Source organism: Salvelinus alpinus, chromosome 6, assembly GCF_045679555.1.
Source record: "Salvelinus alpinus chromosome 6, SLU_Salpinus.1, whole genome shotgun sequence".
In the NCBI taxonomy this organism is placed as follows: Eukaryota; Metazoa; Chordata; class Actinopteri; order Salmoniformes; family Salmonidae; genus Salvelinus; species Salvelinus alpinus.
In genome coordinates, this window is record NC_092091.1 from 24388430 (window position 1) to 24414325 (window position 25896).

The 25896-nt window shown below is 44.0% G+C and overlaps 1 protein-coding gene across 1 annotated transcript in view; it reads left to right on the forward strand.

Moving 5' to 3' along the window:
* The window catches only part of LOC139578426 (ephrin type-B receptor 1-like), a 166161-nt gene that overhangs the window by 58635 nt on the left and 81630 nt on the right, over positions 1 to 25896 (forward strand). The window contains exon 3 of the mRNA XM_071405991.1: positions 1551 to 2235. Within this exon, the coding sequence (XP_071262092.1) occupies positions 1551 to 2235 (685 nt within the window). The remainder of the gene's footprint in view (positions 1 to 1550; positions 2236 to 25896) is intronic.

Consider the following 25896-nt stretch of genomic DNA (forward strand, 5'->3'; position numbering starts at 1 on the left):
TAAAGAAGTACAATAATATCTATGAGCCTAAAAAACGGAATTTAAAAAAACATTAGCTGACACGGGTTAGTTGATCTGGACATTTATGACAAGTCTATAAATAGCTATCTAAGCTATTCAATGACTGACATGACAAGAGGAACTGATGATGCACTACCCAATTTCGAAATTGCACCTTGTGCATTCTACTATTACAATGTTCAAGAGTACAGTAAGTCCCTTTTTTTGGATTCTTAAGGCAGCCGTCATGTTTGCTTGGTTAGGGAACAGTGGATGCATGGCACAGCAATTTATGTTGTGTAAAATAGGTCATCTGTGGATAGTGCGGACATGGATGGTCTCCTTAGCTTGGCTCTGGCTGCACTGAGCACCCCTCCTCCATCTCTCTCTCTGTGGCTGGTACCTGGCTGTATTAATGTCTGCTTGGTGTTGAAAGGGACAAGTCGCTCTAATTCTGATGAATGGTCAGCCCAACGAAGAGGCGCAGAGCGAAGGAGAGGCGCTGAGAAAAAATAGAAGGTTTAACTTGTGTCAGGGCTCTCTGTAAACTCATTAATCATCTCAGCTTTCTGTGATCTGCTCCTCCTGGCCACTATTTCAACAGCGTCTCCCACAATGCACCGCTCCAGTTCTCCCCAGTAGCCACAACTCACCACGTTACCTCTCGTTTCACACAACCCTCATGCATCACACATCCACACACCGTCATATCCATCTCTCCTCCCTGAAGAAGGCCTGGTTTGTTGGAGAATACAAGAACTCCCAGGGGGTTGGTGTGTAGTGTACTCTCCACTAGTGTTCCTGTATCCATGCCTTCCTTAATCTGCCAGACTATGGGCTGCTGTGGCCTTCGAGTGGGCCATCCCTTGGTCCAAGGAAATAAGGAGCTCATCATGTGGAGAAGTGGGCGTTTCAACATTATTAGGACCATTAGTAGATCATCATATTGCACATATACACAACACACACAACACACCCACATACACAATGCACACACACACATTTATGTAATGATTATGAAGGATTTACCAGTGGTGTTAATGCACAGTAGCAGTGCTCCTGGTCCGTCACAGAACTGGTAATGTGTGAATGAATTAATGTGTGAATTAATGGTGTAGGGAAAGCATTGGCTGTGCTTAAGTCTTATCAGTGCTTTATGGCCGGCTCACAGCCTCCTAATGTGTGTGTGTACTGCTTTAATGCTGACTCCATTAACTAAGCAGCTCATTCTGAGGCTATGGGCCATCCTTTCCCTCAGGCTCTAATTCAATACCACGTATAATCCAACGTCTGTAATGCACCAAATGTCCTAATGTGGTGAGGCCTTGCTCAGTCCTACCTGCCCAAGATTGATTTTAGTTGGACCACTTGTCTGTGGTTACCTGGCTGTGCCTGAGTGGATTGTGTTGATTGATTGAAGCCTTACTCTAACTTGTCTCTGTGTTTGTTGTGTGTGTGTGTGTGTGTGTGTGTGTGTGTGTGTGTGTGTGTGTGTGTGTGTGTGTGTGTGTGTGTGTGTGTGTGTGTGTGTGTGTGTGTGTTCTCCACAGTGGGAGGAGGTGAGTGGTTACGATGAGAACCTCAACACCATCAGGACCTACCAGGTGTGTAATGTGTTCGAGCCCAGCCAGAACAACTGGCTCCTCACCACCTTCATCGACAGACGAGGGGCTCAGCGTGTCTATGTGGAGATGCGTTTCACCGTACGTGACTGCAGCTCCATCCCCAGTGTCCCCGGCTCCTGTAAGGAGACCTTCAACCTCTACTACTACGAGACAGACTCGGTCATCGCCACCACCAAGGGAACCGCCTTCTGGATGGAAGCCCCCTACCTGAAGGTGGACACCATTGCGGCTGACGAGAGCTTCTCCCAGGTGGACTTCGGTGGACGATTGATGAAGGTCAACACGGAGGTGCGGAGCTTCGGCCCGCTGTCTCATAATGGTTTCTACCTGGCCTTCCAGGACTACGGGGCCTGCATGTCTCTGCTGTCCGTACGTGTCTTCCATAAGAAGTGCCCCAGCGTGGTGCAGAACTTTGCCAACTTCCCCGAGACCATGACGGGTGCCGAGAGCACCTCCTTGGTCATTGCCAGAGGCACGTGCATCGCTAACTCAGAGGAGGTGGATTTTCCCATCAAGCTGTACTGCAACGGAGATGGAGAGTGGATGGTTCCCATCGGGAGCTGCACCTGCAAGGCTGGCTTTGAGCCAGACAACGGCAACGTCTGTAGAGGTGAGTTCAGTTCTCCTCACTTACAATAACCCCTATCACACTGGCGCTTTGTCTTACTGTGTCATACTGTTTTACTGAACATTTGAAGGCATTGTCTCACTGTGGAAACAGTGGTGAGGATAAATGAAGTAAGGGCAGACACTGGAACAGACATTTTGTTTCGTCTGACAATAAATACTGTCAGGGGATAGCTACTGTATGTGGGCGGCTAGCCAATCACAACTGTACCGCGGGATGACTGATTAGACCAGCAGCAGGCATTATATTTGAAAAGTTCATAATTGTAAAAAAAAAAATCCATCAAGGGACAGAAAAGGTTGTTTTGTCTATTGCCAGTCAGAAGCACAGAGGGAGCCAGAAGCTGATTGTACTTTATTTTGAAAATTCTGGTTTTAAATTGTGGTTATTCTATAAAGAGTAATTTAATTATCATTATCATGCTAATAAAGTTATTCAAAGTTATTTCGTTTTTCCATAAACTGTGTTCAGACCAATTTAGCTGTTTGGATTTTCCACTCTGCAGTATCTACAGTGAACTACCTGCATGGAATGTTTTCCTCCCACAACACTATGTTCACAAATTACCTTGTTTATCTTCTTCGTGTCATAGAAGGAGGACCTCTGTGTTCCATTCTTGACATTACTTCATTCAGGAAAACGCACGCACGCACACGCACACACACACACACACACACACACACACACACACACACACACACACACACACACACACACACACACACACACACACACACACACACACACACACACACACACACACACACACACACACACACACACACACACACACACACACACACACACACACACACACACACACACACTTTTAGACTCCCATATCTTCTCTCACTGATTGCTAGTCTGCCTGTGTGGAGACCAGATAAGATCGATCTGCAGCTATATGGGCTGATCAATAATATAGATATTAAACCCATCCACCTAATATGGAGCCTGTTTCTCAGATGACCTAGTGGAGTCCTTGGCTGGGGAGTGGTTGACTTCATTTGGCCTCTGAGGTGAGCATTTAGATCAGTTAAATAGTGGATCTGATTACTGTACTGACGGTCACATAAGGTATGTGTCATCCAATAGTGATTAAATGTTTTATCATGGAAATTAAAGTGTCACTATGTCTATATGAGAGTAAAGGATATGATTTATATCTGCAGTAGATCATAGCCACTCTAATGTTGGAATAAGCTTGCCAGAACACGTGTATAATTTGTGAGTAAAATGTTGTAAAGGTGTTTATTTGGGTTAGTGTGACATGGTGCTGGCGTAAAAGCGAGACTTGGCCTGGCTCTGCTCTGCAGGGTATTATTAGCAGCCTTCTTCCTTTATGTCTGTGTGATGGGTTCTGAGCATCCTTCTTTCAGTCTATCTGCTCATATGCTCAGTCATGCATCAAACCTTAGCATTATCTATCTCCATGAAGTATGTCTCTGATGTTTAGTTGTTTGTCAGAAAGTTGAGACATTTCTAATGGTAAATGGGTAAGAAAAAAAGCAGATATTGAATATCCCTTTGAGCATGGTGAAGTTATTATTTACAATTCGGATGGTGTATACCAGAAAATACACCCAGTCTCTACAAAGATACAGGCATCCTTCCTAACTCAGTTGCTGGAGAGTAAGTAAACTGCTCAGGGATTTCACCATGAGGCCAATGGTGACTTTAAAACAGTTACATAGTTTAATGGCTGTGATAGGAGAAATCTGAGGATGGATCAACAACATTGTAGTTACTCCACAATACTAACCTAAATGACAGAGTGAAAAGAAGAAAGCCTGTAGAGAATTTCTTTTTTTAAGTACATTTTTGCCCTGAATACAAAGTGTTATGTTAGGGGCAAATCCAAAACAACACATTACTGAATACCACTCTCCATATTTTGAAGCATAGTGGTGGTTGCATCATGTTATGGGTATGCTTTTAATCATTAAGAACTGAAGAGTTTTTCAGGATAAAAAATAAACGGAATGGAGCTAAGCACAGGTAAAATTCTAGAGGAAAACCTGGTTCAGTCTGCTTTCCATCAGACAAGGCCAAATCTACACTGGTGTTACTTACCAAGAAGACAGTAAAGGTTCCTGAGTGGCCAAATTACAGTTGTGACTTAAATCTAGTTGAAAATATATGCCCAAATAAAATGATTGTCTAGCAATGATCAACAAAAAATTTGACAGAGCTTGAAGATTTTTGAAAAGTATAATTGGCAAATGTTGCACAATCCAGGTGTGGAAAGCTCTTAGAGACTTACAGTACCCAGATAGACTCACAACTGTAATCAATGCCAAAGCTGCTTCAGTATTGACTGTATTTCATTTTCAATACATTTGCAAACATTTCTAAAAACATGTTTCACTTTGTCATTATGCAGTATTGTGTGTAGATGTGTGAGAAAAAAATGAATTTATTACATTTTAAATTCAGGCTGTAACACAACAAAATTTGGAATAAGTCAAAGGGTGGAATTCTTTCTGAAGACACTGTATACTCAAATGCAAGTGCTTTGAGGCATAAACGTGAATGAAAAATCTACAATCCCTTTTTATCTTTATTTTTATTTATTTTACTAGGGAAGTCAGTTAAGAACAAATTCTTATTTACAATGACGGCCTAGCGTGGCTAACGATGCTGGACCAATTGTGCACCACCCTATGGGACTCCCAATCACGGCAGGTTGTGATAGAGCCTGGAATTGAACCAGGGTCTGCAGTGATATGAACCAGGCTCTTGCACTGATATGCAGTGCCTTAGACCCCTGCCCCACTCAGGAGCCCATCTTAAAGGACTATGAGTAGTCCAACACATTGGAAAAGCCTTGGAGTGCCTGATGAATGTTTCATTTATCATTAGAAAAAGCCTTGTGAAACGAGCCCCAGAAGTGTTAGTAAAGATGTGATGGTAGGTCAACACTGTGTGGCTGACCTGAGGAGATTAGAGCTGCTGAGGAGATGTGGTGTGGTGAAGTCCGGCTGACCGTCTAGGTCTCCAACTGCTCTCCATACAAGATCTAACCCAAAATCCCCCCACCACAACCTTAGGGCTTCCCAGCCAACCTAAAGCTAGACACTGGTCTGTTCCAAGCTTGTCCCCTCCATCGAATGTGTAGGGACAACTGTCGGCTTACGGTTGAAACCCCACATCATACTGTAAAAAGAAACCACCACCTGTCACAAGTAACCACATCTGCCAATCAGCGCTCAGCAGCATTATTAATCATGGAAATTAGCTCAGCTTTTCAAAAGGCTATTGCCCTCTGCCTCAGCAAGTCACGGTATAATCTATTTTGTCTTATTCTGTCTCCTCCTACGCCCTTTCCCCTATTTATTTGATTATTTTCCTACAATGTCTGTTTGCTCCATTTTCTCTCGGTATCCAATCATTTATTTCCATTGAGTCTCTGATTCCATTTTGTTGTCTCACTCTTTTGCATCTCCCTCCTCCCCTCTTTATCTGTGCAGATTGGGGGAGGGGGAATTATTTTAAGTGATCTTATTACTTGGCCAGGTATGTTCAAACCAGATTACTTCATTTACAAGCTTAAATACACCTCATATCTATTCAAAGCACATGATTAGAGAGAGAGAAAGAGGGGGAGAGCAAGGAAAGAGGAAGAGGAGGATAAAGTAAAGGGGTAAAGGCCACCGTGGTTGGGCTGACTGAATATATTATACAGGAGAGACCATGGGCGATACCTTAGGCTCTAAATGTGGTGACTTATATTCTGTGCAGTTCCTTTGTTCAATGACAGCAGATACTTTGTCTCACAGGGGCACTATAAAGTATAGATTCTGCAGAGGACAAATTCTAAATGAATCAGTCAGGCTACACATTGATGGGTGATTATTTGCGGTGCAAGTGTTCTTAAATTGTGTCGCTGGGTCTACACAGTGGCTGGTGACATTAGCAGAAACTATTGTAAAGTTGAATTATACGTTTGCCAAGTAACCTAGTGTTCCTCATCCTGTGTGACTGTTTGCATCATTCACTAGATAGGTAGGGAACTCCTTGTCCCACTACTGTGCATTATTCCAATGACCAGATCCCCTGATGTCTGACTCATTCCAAAACCCCTCTCTTTAGCCATCCCAGAATGCACCTCTCCCTTGAACCAGAGGCACCATACTGCTCTGCATATAGATATGCAGGGACAGAATGAAGAGAAGCACCTGCTCTCTATGGCTTCCAGACGCATTGACATTAATATTTCAAATATTCAAATAAATTTATTCAACATGCAGTAGGCTGCAGCAGAGGACAGTAGATTCACTGCCCTCCTGATTGACTGCTTATCCTCGGGTGTTAAGTGCAGACTGACTCATCAGGGGGTTGTTATTTATGGATGGTGCCTGATGATCAGCTGGCAAGGCTGGCAGAGGTGAATGAATTGGTACCCCTGTCTGCTGTGGAGGGGACAGGAGGGGGGACACAGAGAGGGGGCACAGAGAGGGGGCACAGCCGCTCAAGGGGCTGAGGGCGGTTTCTCACTGTAACAGGCAGAGAGATATTCTTCATTTGGCATTCTGCAGCAACCTCCTCAGAGCCGAATAGAATTCAGAATTGGATAGAGCCACTCAATATTCCTCTCACTCATTCATACTTTATAGAGGGGGAATCTGTAGGCATAGATAGCCCCACCGAGGGGGATAGATAGGCTGGGAGGTCTGGTGGAGAGGTCAAACAGGGATGAGAGAGAGTGAGCAAGTTATAGTTTAAGGGAGGTAAAACATGCACATTTGTTTCTGTTTGCATGTGATAAAGAGGGACTTGGTTTGTCTGTGTTTCTTACATACAGATTGTGTCTGTGTGACTTGGCACATAACATCCCCCTCACTGAGACAGAAAAACTATTGATCAGTTGCTGCCCATGCTTTGCTTTCAGGACCCCCTGGTGAGGCTGCCCGCAAACATTGCCTGCTTGAAAAAAATACTGTTTAAACAAACAAGTGCTCCAATGTTTCAGCTCAGAGAGATGCCTGGGGAGTGAGGGAATGAGAGAAACAAAGGGGAAGAGAGGGTCGGGTGGGTGCTTAAAAAAAGTTTGAAAAAAGAACAAGAGAGCGATCGCCCAAAAGCCAAACATGTTGTTTTGTTGCACCATTTGTCAGGGGTGACACAAGATGGTTTCTAATCTAACTGTGAGCTCCAGCAAATCTGGCGAACAGCGGGGCTACTACAGAGAGAAATCAGAGCCTGGCCCTGGGAGACATGGATCTGATACGTGTGAAGTTCCCAGCAGCTCAGCTTCACAGACCCTGGCAGCCTCTGTTCTGTTCTGTGGATGTCCTTCTCAGTGTCATTCTGTGGCCTTGGGTGTCTGCTCCATAGAGAGCATGGCCCTGACTTTAAAACTGCCGCTCTCTGCTCTTCTATTGTAATGGACATATCTCTCGCTCTCTCGCTCTCTCTCAATTCAATTCAGTAGACTTTATTGACATGGCAGGTTAAATTACTTACATTGTCAAAGTATACATATAACAAAAAATGGTGGGACCAACAGCAATCATAATAGTAGTAGTGGAAATGTGATTACCATAACAGCAATATTAATGAGAATAATAATACATTAAAGCAATGGTAGTTGACCAATCTCAACCTGACTGAGAAGCCACATAACATGGTATGAAAGCCAAAAAAATTCAAATTTTTGCCACCACCTGTCCCTCAGGTGGTGGCAGGAGGACACATATTTGGCTTTGCACATTTTGGCTTTTCACCCAATACATATTTGATTATTTATTCTACAAATTCTTTGTATTGAATGATCATTTTGGTAAAGAAAGATTCTCTTAGGTCTGAGTATTTGTCACAGTGTAATAGGAAATGCAGCTCTATCTCTACCTCACCCTTGGAGCAGAGTGAGTACAGCCTGTCCTCTCTGGGCAGCCAGGTTTGCCTGTGACGACCAGTCTCTACAGCCAGACTGTGCTCACAGAGTCTTCACCTAGTCAGTGTTTTCCTCAGTTATCTATCAGTCACTGTGGTCAGATAGTCTGCCACCGTGTACTGTCTGTTTAGAGCCAAATAGCATTGAAGTTTACTTAGCTTTTGGGTGGTGTCTTTCCAATAGGTGATATGTTTATTTTTGCTTGTCATGGGCCAGATTTTCGGAGTGCTGTCCTGAGGCTCTATGGGGTTGGTTTGGGTTAGTGAACTGAGCCTCAGAAACAGCTGGCTGAGGGGACTCTTCTCTTGTTTCATCTCTTGACATTGTAGGGCTGTGTGATGGAATGTTTTGGGGTCACTTGATTTTAGATGGTTGTAAAATTTGATGGCTATTTTTTCTATTCGAATAGGAGGGGGTGTGTCACATCTTCTCCTGCCACACCCCCTAGTGGACATCCGGTGTCTCCTTGACCTGCAGCCATTCCCCCAGTTCCCTCTCCCTCTCTCTCTGTGTGTGATTGTGTGGTTGGATACAGGTGTGCTGGAGTCAGAGCAGTTCCCCACCAGCTGCAACTCGTTCCGTAATCAAGACCTCTACAAATACTCAGTCCTGCCACTTCCAAATCTCCGTTCAGTCAGTCATGCTTCTAGCTATTTATTATTATTTAAGATCCTGTATCCTGCTGTGCCTGTTTCCTTGCCTGACGCTGTTTCTCCTCTCACTGCAGTTTTGCCGCTCTGACTCTGGCTCCTGTTCCACATCTCACCACCCTGCTACCCTGTTCTGGATTCAACTCACCATCACTCCCTTGGATTCCCCTCCGGACCTGTTTACCCTGTCCCAACCCAGCTCACTCCAACCTCAGCCTCCACATCTGGTTTCCTACAACTCATCCAAGCTTCCCTGGATCTCCCCTTCATCTCTCCCTGTGTTACAATAAATATCTTGGTTCATTCATCCCTGTTTCCTGGTCTGAGTCTGCTCTTGGGTTCCCCTGTTCGGCTTTGCCTAACAGTACGATCTGGCCAAGATATGAACCCAGCAGACTCGGATACTCTCCACCAAATTCTCATTGGTCAAGGCACCCTGCTCAATTAACATGACCAATCCCTAAAAACCCTTCTGGAAACTATCAATGAGTTTTCACAGAGCCTGTCTGTCCTACAGGGCCAAACCTTCGCTCAGAGCTCACAACCTGTCCCAAGTCCTTCCTCTCCATCCCGGGAGTAGTTTGTTCCTACTCCAGAGCACTACGATGGTAACCTCAGAGCCTGCAGAGCTTTTCTAGTAAAATGTTCACTAGTATTTGAGCAACAGCCCAGCTCTTATGCTAGTGAACGAGCCAAGATTTAGTTTTTGATTGGTTGCCTCTGTGGTGCAGTGCTTTCCTGGCCACTACTGTGTGGGAGAGACAGTCACCCATTTGCTTCTCCTATAGCATATTCAAAGAGGAGATGAGGAAGGTCTTCGACCACCCGGTCTGCGGGTGGTCTGTCCCTCCATCAAGGCTCCCAGAGTGTTGCTGAAATGGAATGTGAGTTCCTTAACATCTGCTTCGGTGCATCCCTACCCCAGGCATGTTCTAAGCCTGAACCCATGCAGCTCGGCCGGACCCGTCTATCTCCAGAGGAGAGGCAGCGGCGTATCGATACTAGGAGCTGTCTATACTGTGGCCAGGTTGGCCACCTGGTCTCCACTTGTTCCCTGCGTCCAGTAAGAGGATGCTCAGCCTTTATGGGGAAAATACTGTTGAGTCAAATCGCCGGCCCATCTTCCCCCAGACCCCTGTTTGAGGCCAACCTTGTGTGGCAGAGCCAGGCTTTTCCTCTATCTGCTCTTATAGATTCAGGTGCCGATGAGAGCTTTCTGGATCGAGGTGTTGTTAACCAGTTGGGCCTCGACACTGTGGTTGCACAGACTTTACTCTACAACGGGGAGCCAGGTTTTACTGTGTCTATCCCTCTCAATGGCAAGGCTGTACTTACTGAGCCTGCACTTTGTCAAGGTTTTTCTAAGGTTTTGATCAGCAACCATGGTCAAATAGTTTGCCATGGTGTACTGTCAATTTAGGGCCAGATAGCACTGCATTTAACTTTTTGCATTTAGTTTCCCAATAGGTAATGTAGATTTGTTTGGACTGTGTTGTAATTTGGTATATTCTGATTGATTGGATGTTCATGAGGCTTCAGTGTGTTAGTAGAACAGCCCCAGGACCAGCTGGATGAGGGGACTCTTTTCTTTGCTCAGCTCTTGGCATTGCAGGGTTTGTTAATGATAATTCACTCACTCTCTCCCTCTCTCCCTCACTCACTCCCTCACTCACTCACTCACTCACTCACTCACTCACTCACTCACTCACTCACTCACTCACTCACTCACTCACTCACTCAATCACTCAATCACTCACTCACTCTAAATTGTGAATGTGCAGGCTAAATGTGGGATTGGAAAAAGTCAAACGACAAGGAAGGGTAATTGAAATTAGATCTGGAAGGCCTCCAGACAAAACAGAGGTTGGATATTTAAATTAGATGACAAGGTCAAGGTCATGTATTCTATCTGCCAGCTCATAGACTGCTATTTCACCATGGCAACCGCCTTGCTCTCTGTCCCCTCAACCCTCCATCTCCTTCATCTCTCTTTCTCGCTCGCTCGCTCTTTGTTTCTCTCTGCCTTCAGCCACTGTTCTTCTGTCCAGCTGTCAAGGACTCCTCTTCAAACCCCTCTTGTCACTGTATGTTTGCATGTACGCATGTCTGTGTCTGTCTGTGCAAAGCACATGTGGCCATTCAGTGTGCCGTGTGTGTGTGTGTGTGTGTGTGTGTGTGTCTGGGACTCTGAGCTGCTATATGACTGAGAGACCGAGCTAGACAGAGACAGGTAGGGGCTGTAGCATGGTGATGATGCGGAGCTCCGTCTTTCAGGGGCCGGCTCTGGTGGGCCGTAGCCCAGTCTGGGATGAGTGGCTCAACGAGTCCCTCCGCTGGGCCAAGAAGAGGTGGATGAATGCACGGTGTCTCTCTGGGCCATCCAACTTGGTGTTTTTCCACTCCATCTCCCAGGCGAGATGGAGGACTCCAGGCATCACACTACTTTCCCTGCCCACCTGCCCGTCAGGGGCCCAGCACAGATTGTTTCACTCGTCATGCTGGGTGCAGATTGGGTTTTCATAGCTTTTCATTGACTATACAATGCAGAAACTCTAAAATGGCAACTTTACCTTGCTTAGTGGTAAGTTTGGATGTGTGGCAAAGTTGGTATCCGTTCATTGCACCTGATGGGTTTAATTTAGCATTAGCATCATTGAATCCTATGTGAACCCATCTGTTTTATGAATCTGTAATTTACCATCCTGTCATTAGCACAGAGGAAATGAATACAATTAGAAAAGATGTCCCACATCCGTGCATTTATTTTGATATGTAATGAATATTTTCTGAAAGGTAAGGATGTGAATGGGGAGTACTATCCACAGGCGTGATGAAACACTGATAATGATGATCCACACTGGGCTCATGTTGAATAATTGACGTTGTGTGCGACACCCAGCTGAGCATGCAGTTGCGTGTAGTGTAGTTGGGTAGTGGCTAGTGTGTAGTGGAATGGAATGGGCACGTATGTCTCGGAGAACGCTAGCGGGTGCTAATATCCACAGGGAATGTTTTGCAAGTGCGGGCTATGTTGTTAGTTTGTGATTAATTTGCAGCCCCTGGGCACCCCTGCTGTGGCCCTCAACAAGACTGGGGCCCTCCTGGGGTTTATGGATAGAGAGACAGTGCATTAACGATTCCTACCTCCCTAACTTGGACATATAATTAGCCAGTGAGCAGCAACAACAGAGTGAAGAAGGTTTTTTGGGGGAGTGTTGTCTCTACAAAACGCATGTGCATATGTTGTCTGTAACCATTGAGTCATAGCCTTGCACAGGAATTATGCATGGTCCAGCTGTAGTGTTAAAAGGAGCACTGCGATGTATAGCCTCTAAAAGTTTGTCAGGCCTCCCTGGGCTGATAGTGCAGTTATATTCACTTCTTTAAATTCACAAAAAGATGAAATTGTAATTTGTCATTAGGTCAACTAGCTAGCTACATTTCATTTACATGTGTGGGTTTTTTCAGACATTTAATTGAAAAATCAAGTGTTATCTGCTACTGATTTTCATTTGACTTTTCATTAGGGGACAGACATTTGACTTTTCATTATGGGACAGACATTTGACTTTTCATTATGGGACAGACATTTGACTTTTCATTATGGGACAGACATTTGACTTTTCATTATGGGACAGACATTTGACTTTTCATTATGGGACAGACATTTGACTTTTCATTATGGGACAGACATTTGACTTTTCATTATGGGACAGACATTTGACTTTTCATTAGGGGACAGACATTTGACTTTTCATTATGGGACAGACATTTGACTTTTCATTATGGGACAGACATTTGACTTTTCATTATGGGACAGACATTTGACTTTTCATTAGGGGACAGACATTTGACTTTTCATTATGGGACAGACATTTGACTTTTCATTAGGGGACAGACATTTGACTTTTCATTAGGGGACAGACATTTGACTTTTCATTATGGGACAGACATTTGACTTTTCATTATGGGACAGACATTTGAGTTTTCATTAGGGGACAGACATTTGACTTTTCATTAGGGGACAGACATTTGACTTTTCATTAGGGGACAGACATTTGACTTTTCATTATGGGACAGACATTTGACTTTTCATTAGGGGACAGACATTTGACTTTTCATTAGGGGACAGACATTTGACTTTTCATTATGGGACAGACATTTGACTTTTCATTATGGGACAGACATTTGAGTTTTCATTAGGGGACAGACATTTGACTTTTCATTATGGGACAGACATTTGACTTTTCATTAGGGGACAGACATTTGACTTTTCATTATGGGACAGACATTTGACTTTTCATTATGGGACAGACATTTGACTTTTCATTATGGGACAGACATTTGACTTTTCATTATGGGACAGACATTTGACTTTTCATTATGGGACAGACATTTGACTTTTCATTAGGGGACAGACATTTGACTTTTCATTATGGGACAGACATTTGACTTTTCATTAGGGGACAGACATTTGACTTTTCATTAGGGGACAGACATTTGACTTTTCATTATGGGACAGACATTTGACTTTTCATTATGGGACAGACATTTGACTTTTCATTAGGGGACAGACATTTGACTTTCCATTATGGGACAGACATTTGACTTTTCATTAGGGGACAGACATTTGACTTTTCATTAGGGGACAGACATTTGACTTTTCATTATGGGACAGACATTTGACTTTTCATTATGGGACAGACATTTGACTTTTCATTATGGGACAGACATTTGAGTTTTCATTAGGGGACAGACATTTGACTTTTCATTAGGGGACAGACATTTGACTTTTCATTAGGGGACAGACATTTGACTTTTCATTAGGGGACAGACATTTGACTTTTCATTATGGGACAGACATTTGACTTTTCATTATGGGACAGACATTTGACTTTTCATTATGGGACAGACATTTGAGTTTTCATTAGGGGACAGACATTTGACTTTTCATTATGGGACAGACATTTGACTTTTCATTAGGGGACAGACATTTGACTTTTCATTATGGGACAGACATTTGACTTTTCATTATGGGACAGACATTTGACTTTTCATTATGGGACAGACATTTGACTTTTCATTATGGGACAGACATTTGACTTTTCATTAGGGGACAGACATTTGACTTTTCATTATGGGACAGACATTTGACTTTTCATTAGGGGACAGACATTTGACTTTTCATTAGGGGACAGACATTTGACTTTTCATTATGGGACAGACATTTGACTTTTCATTATGGGACAGACATTTGAGTTTTCATTAGGGGACAGACATTTGACTTTTCATTATGGGACAGACATTTGACTTTTCATTAGGGGACAGACATTTGACTTTCCATTATGGGACAGACATTTGACTTTTCATTAGGGGACAGACATTTGACTTTTCATTAGGGGACAGACATTTGACTTTTCATTATGGGACAGACATTTGACTTTTCATTATGGGACAGACATTTGACTTTTCATTATGGGACAGACATTTGAGTTTTCATTAGGGGACAGACATTTGACTTTTCATTAGGGGACAGACATTTGACTTTTCATTAGGGGACAGACATTTGACTTTTCATTATGGGACAGACATTTGACTTTTCATTAGGGGACAGACATTTGACTTTTCATTAGGGGACAGACATTTGACTTTTCATTATGGGACAGACATTTGACTTTTCATTATGGGACAGACATTTGACTTTTCATTATGGGACAGACATTTGACTTTTCATTATGGGACAGACATTTGACTTTTCATTATGGGACAGACATTTGACTTTTCATTAGGGGACAGACATTTGACTTTTCATTATGGGACAGACATTTGACTTTTCATTATGGGACAGACATTTGACTTTTCATTATGGGACAGACATTTGACTTTTCATTATAGGACAGACATTTGCTTGTCTGCTCACTTGTTTGTTGTGTTATCAATGGCTGCATTTTTTGACAAATTAGGTACCATCTGGCCTCATCGGAAGGGAAATATATTTGGCACCACCTATATTTGGATTAAGTGATGCCACACATTCACGCAAGCAAGTTCACACTCAAACTCTCTCTCTCTCTCTCTCTCTCTCTCTCTCTCTCTCTCTCTCTCTCTCTCTCTCTCTCTCTCTCTCTCTCTCTCTCTCTCTCTCTCTCTTTCTCTCTCATTAGGCCTCAGTAACTGCTATGACAGAGAGCTCCCTATATAGACTGTAATAGTAGTGACATGGTGGACCTCATCTCAGGATCCAGGCGGCTGTGTGTGACCCTGTGTCCCCCTCGTTTGGGCTGTGTATATTCCTCTGATGAGCAGCTCTCTGCAGGGTGCAGAGGGGAAGACAGAGTCCTGAACTCCTGATCCCCACCATCTGCTGAGCTAATGGAGGCCAGCCACCCATCCCTTCATCTCTATAAATTTCCCTGCCTTCTCTCTTTCACCACCCCTCTATCCACTGGTGGCTCATAGGTCAGGTCAGGTGGCAGTGACATGCCACTCTAATCCTGCTCACTCATCTGCTCTGGCCTGAGCCCTGATCAAAGCCAGTGCCAGGCGCCAATGTCATTTCATTGGACACACTATGCAGAGAGACCACCCTCAAATAGGAGTGTGTCTGTGTGTGTGCGTGTGCATGTGTGTGTGTGTGTGTGTGTGTGTGTGTGTGTGTGTGTGTGTGTGTGTGTGTGTGTGTGTGTGTGTGTGTGTGGTACAGTGGAAGGTTCCAGGCTGTGTGACCTTGGGGCCAGTGCCCACACCATGTGGAGAAAAAACATAAATCTTCAATCCAGATCTACTATGATACTGTCACTTGAGCATTTCAGGCAGGCATTAAAGGAATGCATAACACAGCATGGCCCCGGATGACAATGATAATGACTATGCTGGCAGTAATGGTAATTATTCATTGAAATGTAAGTTATTTATCTATATCAGCTTTGGAACTCTGTCTCATGGCACTATCTCCCTGGTATCTCACTATCTTGTGGGGTGTCTCAGTCAGAGAGAAACAGAGTCACAGTGCTATTGCGTAGCTCAGCGTTGCTGAGGATTGAGAGCTCCATGGCTGAGTCTGGATGAGGTTGCCCTGCCCTCTGAATGATAATGTGTTTCTGGTAGCAGGCTCATCTGTTTGGGCTATGCTGTGTGCTGTTGGCATGCCACCCCCCAATCCCACAATCCCCCTGTCTCCCAAAGCTTTGATCGCTAGCTAGGCTGGAGACATCGGGCCCTGCCAGCTTTCCTCTGTACCAAACAAATCCCCAAAGTTTAGGGCTGGCACTGCGTCCCGCCCTCCAGATTTCACAGGCGATGCCGTATGTTGCTGGACACCACTATTGTTCAATACGGAGACCATGGACATGCCAGGAGAGCACCGGCTGCGGTGTAACCATGGTGAATGGGCTTTTGTAAAAGAGATCTGCTCTCCTAGAACATAGGCCCATACACAGTTTTACAATGCTTTTATAGTTGGAGGGAGATGTGGATGGGGTATACAGTGGGTATAATACACTACATGACCAGAAGTATGTGGACACCTGTTAGTCGAAAATCTAATTCCAAAATCATGGGCATTAATGTGGAGTTGGTCATCCCCTTGCTGCTATAACAGCCTCCACTCTTCTGGGAAGGTTTTCCACAAGATGTTGGAGCATTGTTGCGGGGACTTGCTTCCATTCAGCCACAAGAGCATTAGTGAGGTCAGGCACTGATGTCATGCGATTAGACCTGGCTCGCAGTCGGCATTCTAATTCATCCCAAAAGGTGTTCAATGGGGTTGAGGTCAGGGCTCTGTGCAGGCCAGTCAAGTTCTTCCACACCGATCTGGACAAACCATTTCTGTATGGTCACTTTGTGCACAGGGGCATTGTCATGTTGAAATAGAAAATATCCTTTCTCAAACTGTTGCCACAAAGTTGGAACCACAGAATTGTCTAGAATGTCATTGCATGCTGTAGCGTTAAGATTTCCCTTCACTGGAACTAAGGAGTCTGAACCATGAAACACAGCCCTAGACCATTATTCCTCCTCCACCAAACTTTACAGTTGGCACTATGCATTGGGGCAGGTAGTGTTCTCTTGGCATCCGCCAAACCCAGATTAGTTTGTCTGACTGTCAGATGGTGAAGCATGATTCATCACTCCAGAGAATGTGTTTTCATTGCTCCAGAGTCCAATGGCGGCAAACTTTACACCACTCCAGCCGACACTTGGCATTGCGCATGGTGATCTTAGGCTTGTGTGTGGCTGCTCGGTCACGGAACCCCATTTCATGAAGCTCCCGACGAACAGTTCTTGTGCTGACGTTGCTTCCAGTGTCTGTTTGGAACTCGGTAGTGAGTATTGCAACCGAGGACAGACGATTTTTACATGCTACGTGCTTCAGCACTCGGCGGTCCTGTTCTGTGAGCTTGTGAGGCCTACCACTTCACGGCTGAGCCGTTGTTACTCCTAGACGTGTCCACTTCACAATAACATGTGAAGTTAAATAAAGGTTAAAAAAATAAAAGTTGAAAGTTGAAAGTCACTGAGCTCTTCAGTAAGGCCATTCTACTGCCATGTTTGTCGATGGAGATCGCATGGCTGTGTTCTCGATTGTATACACTTGTAAGCAACGGGTGTGGCTGAAATAGCCGAATCCACTAATTTGAATGGGGGTCCTCATACTTTTGTATAAATAGTGTAACTAAAGGAATAATATGAGACGCTATCAGAGCTCTTTTGCTCCTGGACTGCATCTCTCAATTTAGTCAGAGTGTTTCATCTCCTGCTGCAGTGCCCTCTGCTCTGTCATCTCCGAATGAGAGGCTGATGGGAGTCGTCGGTCTCCAGATAAGAGGTCAGATAAACAGCAGACTTATGACCACTGGTATCATATCTACTAAGACACTGGAGAAAAGCCATGACTGAGACAGATAGGAGATGGAAGACCATGCAGACATGAATTTGAGAGACAGACTGAATGAAAAATGTTTGTGTGTGTCTGTGTATGTTTATGTTGGTGTGTGTGTGTCGGCATGTGTGAGTTAGCTGCAGTTAGGGGAAATGTGTGGTGATCCATCAGTGCCAGGCGGGGATCTCAGCAGGGCTCTGAGGAGACACACACTAACATCCTGTGACCGTGAGGATCCTGTTTTGGAGCCCACGCTGCTTTAACTGCAGGTCAACACAGCAAATCAGCCGGCCCGTCAAGTGGGGTCATGACCCTGGTCTGCCCCAGCTCCCAGACTGAGGTACTCTGGTGTCTAAGTAGAGGAACAACCTCTTTCGGGGTCACAGGGTGACTACTGCCCTTCCTATAAACCATGCATCCTGTTTATACTGCTACTGGCTAGTAACCCGTTCCCTGTCACTCACTGAGACTAATTAATAGTCAGTTTGATTCTTTCTGATATAAATATTGCTCTTTTGGGTACTTTTGGATTTCTTATAAATGCCCATTTTGGTTACTGTGAGTACAAGTTATCCATGCACCCTGCAAACCTGTTGCTCTGCTCTGATGCAGTAAACAATCTACATATAACCTGTCACATAATTGTTTTATATTTAACTAGGCAAGTCAGTTAAGAACAAATTCTTATTTACAATGACGGCCTACCCCAGCCAAACCTTCCCCTAACCCTGACGACGCTGGGCCAATAATGCCCTATGAGACTCCAGATCACAGCCGGTTGTGATACAGCCCGGGATCGAACCATGAAGTGGTTCACTTAAGTGTACTTATTTGGTAACCCATGTAGATTCAAGCTTCATAAAAGTTCTATCAAATTCAGAAATGTATGATGCTGTTTGATACATGGGTCATGTGTGATCTCACTGATTTATGGTCAGCTCTGGGTTTCCATATGTCTGGACTCTCAGGTCTACAGGCTGATCTCAGGCCTGTGGATTTACAGCTCTCACCTGATAGACCAGATCTGTATGCCCCATTCATTTTAATCCAATATGTTGCTGTCATTCCTCCCCTCGTCTCCCCAGGCTGAGACTCTCTCTCTCTCTCTGTCTCTCTCTCTTCGTCTGTCTGTCTGTCTCTGTCTCTTCCTCTCTCTGTCTCTTCCTATCTCTCTGTCTCTCTGTCTCTTCCTCTCTCTGTCTCTTCCTATCTCTCTGTCTCTCTGTCTCTTCCTATCTCTCTGTCTCTCTGTCTCTTCCTCTCTCTCTCTCTGTCTCTTCCTCTCTCTCGCTCTGTCTCTTCCTCTCTCTCTCTCTCTCTCTTCGTCTCTTCCCCTCTCTCTGTCTCTTCCCCTTTCTCTGTCTCTCTCTTCCTCTCTCTCTCTCTCTTCCTCTCTCTCTCTCTCTCTCTCTCTCTCTCTCTCTCTGTCTCTTCCTCCCTCTCTCTGTCCCTCTCTCTGTCCCTCCCTCCCTCTCTGTCTCTGTCTCTTTCACTTTCTCTCTCCCCCCCCCCCCTCTCTCTCCTCTCTCTTCCCATGTTTAGCCATGGGCTTTGGTTAGTTTTAGCCTCGTCTAGAAGGGCTCTATATTATATTGTGAGTAATGATGTCCCTCTCAACCCTTGATACAGGAATGGCATGCATACTGTAGATGACGAGTGTTGATGCCCATGCAGTCTCTGGAGTGAGGTATGTGGAGAGGGATGACCTCTGGTTCCTCACTGATCCAGGATTCTCTTCCCTGCCTGGCACAAGCTGCAGGTGGATTGGACCCACCCTGAAGGAAATGATATGCAGACAGGAAAATATTAGCTTAGGCTCAATTAAGTTTCTGTGCTGGCACATCTGCAAATGTTTTGCTGTAAGGTTTACACTCTAACCTTTCTTTGGCTGACTGGATTGTGGGCTGTGCTTTTGTCCCTGGCTGAGCACATTTACAGTGGTTTGCAAAATGTGTTCTTGGCAGACAGGAGACAATGGGAATGAAAATGTCAAACAAGAATCCCATTTACTAGGGTCAGACTTGAGCAGAAAATACATATGCAGAGTGCATGAATGTGAATGTGCATATGCATTACGTATGTGTGTGTTTGTCTGTCTTGAGAGAAAGAAAGAGATTTCAAATGTTCACAGTATTTAAGGCCAGCGCCACCGCTTCACATAAAAACCCACCCCACACCATGGCTCTGTCGAGGGTAGGGATGAATCTCTTCCTCTCTCTCCTCTCTTCTCCGTTTGCCTCTCTCTCTCTTTCTCCTCTCTCATCCCTCCATCAACTCTCCCTTCATCTCTAATCCCTGGCTAACAGATCCCAGAACAAAGAGTGACCCTGAGCTTCTGTTGAGTTCTGCCTTCGCCCGAGGAGAGCAAAGAGACACCCTGTGGGCCTGTTCTCTCTTTAACAGACAGCAGAGAGAAAACAATATGACTGTATATCTATCACTTTATTCCCTCACTCTGTTTATGAAGTCTTTGGACACCAATACTTCTAACTTTGGTGGAATGGATGATAGTTATTAAGACAAGATGGTAGAATATAGCTGTCAGGCTGAACCCCCATACCATGGCCCATGTGTAGCTTAGACACTGTATCCCTGTCTGTGTCCCACGGTGGCAGGGCGTGCTCTGTCAGCTGATATCCTCTCATTGTTGCTCCTCACCGTCCCACTGGTCCCATCTCTGTTCTCTCACTCTACAGCTGTTGTTCTGTCTGGAGGCCTTTTGATCTGTATGTCTGTCAGCACTGTGTCCGTGTACTGACCCCTCTACCCGGAGTCCAGCGCGTCATCAGCTCCTCACTCTGCCAATGGGCTGGTTAACAACTGATCAATGATCTCGCAAAGTGCTATGTTTGCTTGATCATGTTGTCAAGCAGCTGTGTTGTCATAACTCTCGCATCACTGAAATTATGCTGCCCATACCCTGATTTCCCACTTAAAAAGCAGTCATTTTTATATTTTCATTATGGTTCTAGATGTACTTGACCCTCTGAAAAAGGAATGTGCTATAACATGTACTGTATGTCAGAATGGTGTGTTATTGGACCAGTGCAGATCCAAATGTTGTGTTCCAGACCCTGCACATCAGTGCAATAGTGATGATATGAAGAAAACTTTTGTGGCAACTACCGGACATATGGACTCTGGGTTGTATCTCTTTTAAGTGACTGCCCTGGCCGAGTTTAACTACATATATCAAAGTATAGGCCTGAGTCCTTTGCTGCAAGACAATACGGCGTCTCTGTGGGACCACAGCTTTATTTTCAGTCTTCACTGTTTCTGTGACAAACGGCCCTTTTCATCATAATGCTATAAGATTCTAAAGTAATGCCCTTTATGACAGCTATGCTGTAAATGCTTGTTTTATATGCTTATAGAAGTGTATAGCTTCCAGGAACGGATTAGCCATTGAAAAATAAGACTGAAAGAGAAGAAAGGAAAATAACATGTTGTCATTATGTTGTTTTTAAAGTATGCTGCTTATTTATCCCTTCTTTCTGGCCCCACTCTTACCATACCAACCCTTTCTACTTCTCTATCTACCATACCACCCCGTGCTACTTATCGCTATCTACCATACCACCTTGTGCTACTTATCGTTATCTACCACACCACCCCGTGCTACTTATCGTTATCTACCATACCACCCCGTGCTACTTATCGCTATCTACCATACCACCTTGTGCTACTTATCGCTATCTACCATACCACCTTGTGCTACTTATCGCTATCTACCACACCACCCCGTGCTACTTATCGTTATCTACCATACCACCCCGTGCTACTTAGCGCTATCTACCATACCACCCTGTGCTACTTATCGCTATCTACCATACCACCCTGTGCTACTTATCTCTATCTACCATACCACCCCGTGCTACTTATCGCTATCTACCACACCACCCTGTGCTACTTACCGCTATCTACCATACCAACCCTTTTTACTTATTGCTATCTACCATACCACCCTGTGCTACTTATCGCTATCTACCACACCACCCTGTGCTACTTAGCGCTATCTACCATACCAACCCTTTCTACTTATCGCTATCTACCATACCACCCCGTGCTACTTAGCTCTATTTACCATACCACCCCGTCCTACTTAGCGCTATTTACCATACCACCACTGCTACTTAGCGCTATTTACCATACCACCACTGCTACTTAGCGCTATTTACCATACCACCTCTGCTACTTAGCGCTATTTACCATACCACCTCTGCTGTCACAGGCCTGCAGGCTCTGTGTGACTGGCAGGGAAGGACAGGACTCAGCAGGGTTTTGACAAACACTTCTAGCTAGAGAGAGTGAAAAGAGCAGCGCATCTGAGCTCAGGCCTCTGAGCAGGACTTTGCATCAGAGGTGTGTTGCTCCAACTCCAATTTTTTTTTTCAGTTGTAACTATTTCAAAAGAATGAAATATATGTGTAAAATGGACGTACTGTATTTGAAAACAAAGCTCATCCACACAATGTAAACTGCCAAGGTGAAATGCAGGTAATCTACTAGGCTGCCTTTTTGTGTGTTTAAAGACCAGCATAGAGGACATTTTCCCTCCACTTCCCTATGCCTGCCTTGCCTGAGCGCAGCCGGATCGAGTACTCATCCGAGAGAGAAAAAATGGGAATTCAATTTTGTGCTCTTATCAGTTCCAAGAGTAGTCTGGGTTTTAATTTGGAGGTTGAAATGACTTGAGAAGGTGGAAGGAAGCAGCTGTACAGTGAACAAGGAGACGTGGGCAATCAGGCTATCACACAGATCTAAGGCCGCCTGCCTGGGAAAATAATTTCCAAGAACTGGATAGGCCACCTGATCTGGCTTCCCAAACTCCTTAATAAGAAAATCAATGCAATGCGATGCTTCCAACCCTATAATTACATTAGCCCATTTCTGTGTTCACTGGGAAGGATGTTTGAGAGCCTGTGCTGAGGTAATGGCTTGTAGAGAAAATGATCGTTAAAACATTTGGCTTAGTAAGAGAGCTAGTGTTTTCTGTTTCTTAATTGCTGTAGCAGTACATACTGTAAGATATGCTTAGGTAAGTTTGATAGATTCTCTCTTGGGATCTTCTTTTCCTTATACTGGATCCTGGCTCTTATTTCTGTCATACTACATGTCACATGCCTGTTTTTTTTAAACAACGGTTTTCTGGAGTGGATAAGATATTGAAGCATGAATTAATGTCCCATGAGTTCTCTCACTTACTGCAACTTAGCAAAAAAAAATCTGTCTTTAGTCTTATCTGCTGAGAGTGGGAGAAAGGCAATTTAGTGGGGGATAGACTGTGGAGTCATGGTGCAGTGCCACTTACTGCAGAGGGATTATGGAAATGTGAATTGCGTTCAGGCAACTGATTTCAGAGCGACAGCTCCACGCTGGGACCATTCCTTAGTCATGAGATAATAAGTTAACTTCTACACGCAGCAGAATACTTAAACAAGTGATGATTTAATGCCACCATAATGCACCACTTCATATAACTGTAGCACAGGAGTTATTACTGCCTCTGTGTATCAACTGTAGTTTGGAATCCCTTTCTTCTGCCTTCAATTCTTCTTTGAACAAATTCAGCTGTAGCCATTCTTCTCTTGTCGGGTTGTGCGATCCGTTTAAATGTTGCATGGAGGGTGCCCAGAATCAGATCAAGAACATGAAGAAAATCTGTTCGGTTGGAGCCTCGGAGCAGGCTGGTATCGAGTCAAGCTTGCCTAGATGAGGGAAAAATACAAATCCACTTATTTAGCTTGACACATTCACATGCCAATTCACACTTGGAAAGGCAGATGAGCAGTTAGCATTCTCTGTAATGGCTGTTTATGTTGTCCTGGCGTGGTGTGATTATGCAATCTTGCCACCATAGCGGGGATTCTTCAAGCAGCTTAATATGAACAAACAAGCTCATTATTTTTTATATATAATAATATACAGTTGAAGTCGGAAGTTTACATACACCTTAGCCAAATACATTTAAACTCAGTTTTTCACAATTCCTGACATTTAATACTAGTAAAAGTTCCCTGTCTTAGGTCAGTTAGGATCACCACTTTATTTTAAGAATGTGAAATGTCAGAATAATGGTGGAGAGAATTATTTATTTCAGATTTTATTTCTTTCATCACATTCCCAGTGGGTCAGAAGTTTACATACGCTCAATTATTATTTGGTAGCATTGCCTTTAAATTGTTTAACTTGGGTTTAACGTTTGGGTAGCCTTCCGCAAGCTTACCACAATTAGTTGGGTGAATTTTGGCCCATTCCTCCTGACAGAGCTGGTGTAACTGAGTCAGGTTTGTAGGCCTCCTTGCTCGCACATGCTTTTTCAGTTCTGCACACACATTTTCTATAGGATTGAGGTCAGGGCTTTGTGATGGCAACTCCAATTCCTTGACTTTGTTGTCCTTAATCCATTTTGCCACAACTTTGGAAGTATGCTTGGGGTCATTGTCAATTTGGAAGACCCATTTGCGACCAAGCTTTAACTTCCTGACTGATGTCTTGAGATGTTGCTTCAATATATCCACATCATTTTCCATCCTCATGATTCCATCTATTTTGTGAAGTGCACCAGTCCCTCCTGCAGTAATGTACCCCCACAACATGATGCTGCCGCCATTCACGGTTGGGATGGTGTTCTTCGGCTTGCACGCCTCCCCCTTTTTCCTTCAAACATAACGATGGTCCGTTCTATTTTTGTTTCATCAGACCAGAGGACATTTCTCCATAAAGTAAGATCTTTGTCCCCATGTGCAGTTGCAAACCGTAGTCTGGCTTTTTTATGGCAGTTTTGGAGCAGTGTCTTCTTCCTTGCTGAGCGGCCTTTCAGGTTATGTCGATATAGGACTTGTTTTACTGTGGATATAGATACTTTAGTACCTGTTTTCTCCAGCATCTTCACAAGGTCCTTTGCTGTTGTTCTGGGATTGATTTGCACTTTTTGCACCAAAGTACGTTCATCTCTAGGAGAGAACGCATCTCCTTCCTGAGCGGTATGCCGGCTGCGTGGTCACATGGTGTTTGTACTTGCGTACTATTGTTTGACAGATGAACGTGGTACCTTCAGGCATTTATAAATTGCTCCTAAGGATGAACCAGACTTGTGGAGGTCTACAATTTTTTTTTCTGAGGTCTTGACTCATTTCTTTTGATTTTCCTATGATGTCAAGCAAAGAGGCACCGAGTTTGAAGGTAGGCCTTGATATTTATCCACAGGTACACCTCCAATTGACTCAAATTATGTAAATTAGCCTATCAGAAGCTTCTAAAGCCATGACATCCTTTTCTGGAATTTTCCAAGCTGTTTAAAGGCACAGTCAACTTAGTGTATGTAAACTTCTGACCCACTGGAATTGTGATACAGTGAATTATAAGTGAAATAATCTGTCTGTAAACAATTGTTGGAAAAATTAGTTGTGTCATGCACAAAGTAGATGTCCTAACCGACTTGCCAAAACTATAGTTTGTTAACAAGAAATTTGTGGAGTGGTTGAAAAGATAGTTTTAATGACTCCAACCGAAGTGTATGTAAACTTCCCACTTCAACTGTATATACCATTGAGCAGATGCTTTGATCCAAAGCGTCTTACAGTCATGCGTGCATACATTTGACATATTTTATTGTTTAAAAAAAAAAAAAAATTCACCTTTATTTAACCAGGTAGCCCAGCTGGGAACAAGTTCTCATTTACAACTGTGACCTGGCCAAGATAAAGCCAAGCAGTTCGACACATACAACAACACAGAGTTACACATGGAATAAACAAACATACAGTCAATAATACAGTAGAAAAGTCTATATACAGTGTGTGTATATGTAGTAAGATTAGGGAGGTAAGGCAATAAATAGGCCATAGTGGCGAAATATTTACAATTTAGATGTGCAGATGATGATGTGCAAGTAGAGATACTGGGGTGCAAAAGAGCAAAAATAAATAACAATATGGGGCTGAGGTAGTTGGGTGGGCTATATACAGATGGGCTGTGTACAGGTACAGTGATCGGTAAGCTGCTCTGAAAGGTGATGCATAAATTTAGTAAGAGATATAAGTCTCCAGTTTCAGTGATTTTTGCAATTCGTTCCAGTCATTGGCAGCAGAGAATTGTTAGGAAAGGCAGCCAAATGAGAATTTGGCTTTGAGGATGACCAGTGAAATATACCTGCTGGAGCGTGTGCTACGGGTGGGTGTTGCTATGGTGACCAGTGAGCTGAGATACGGCGG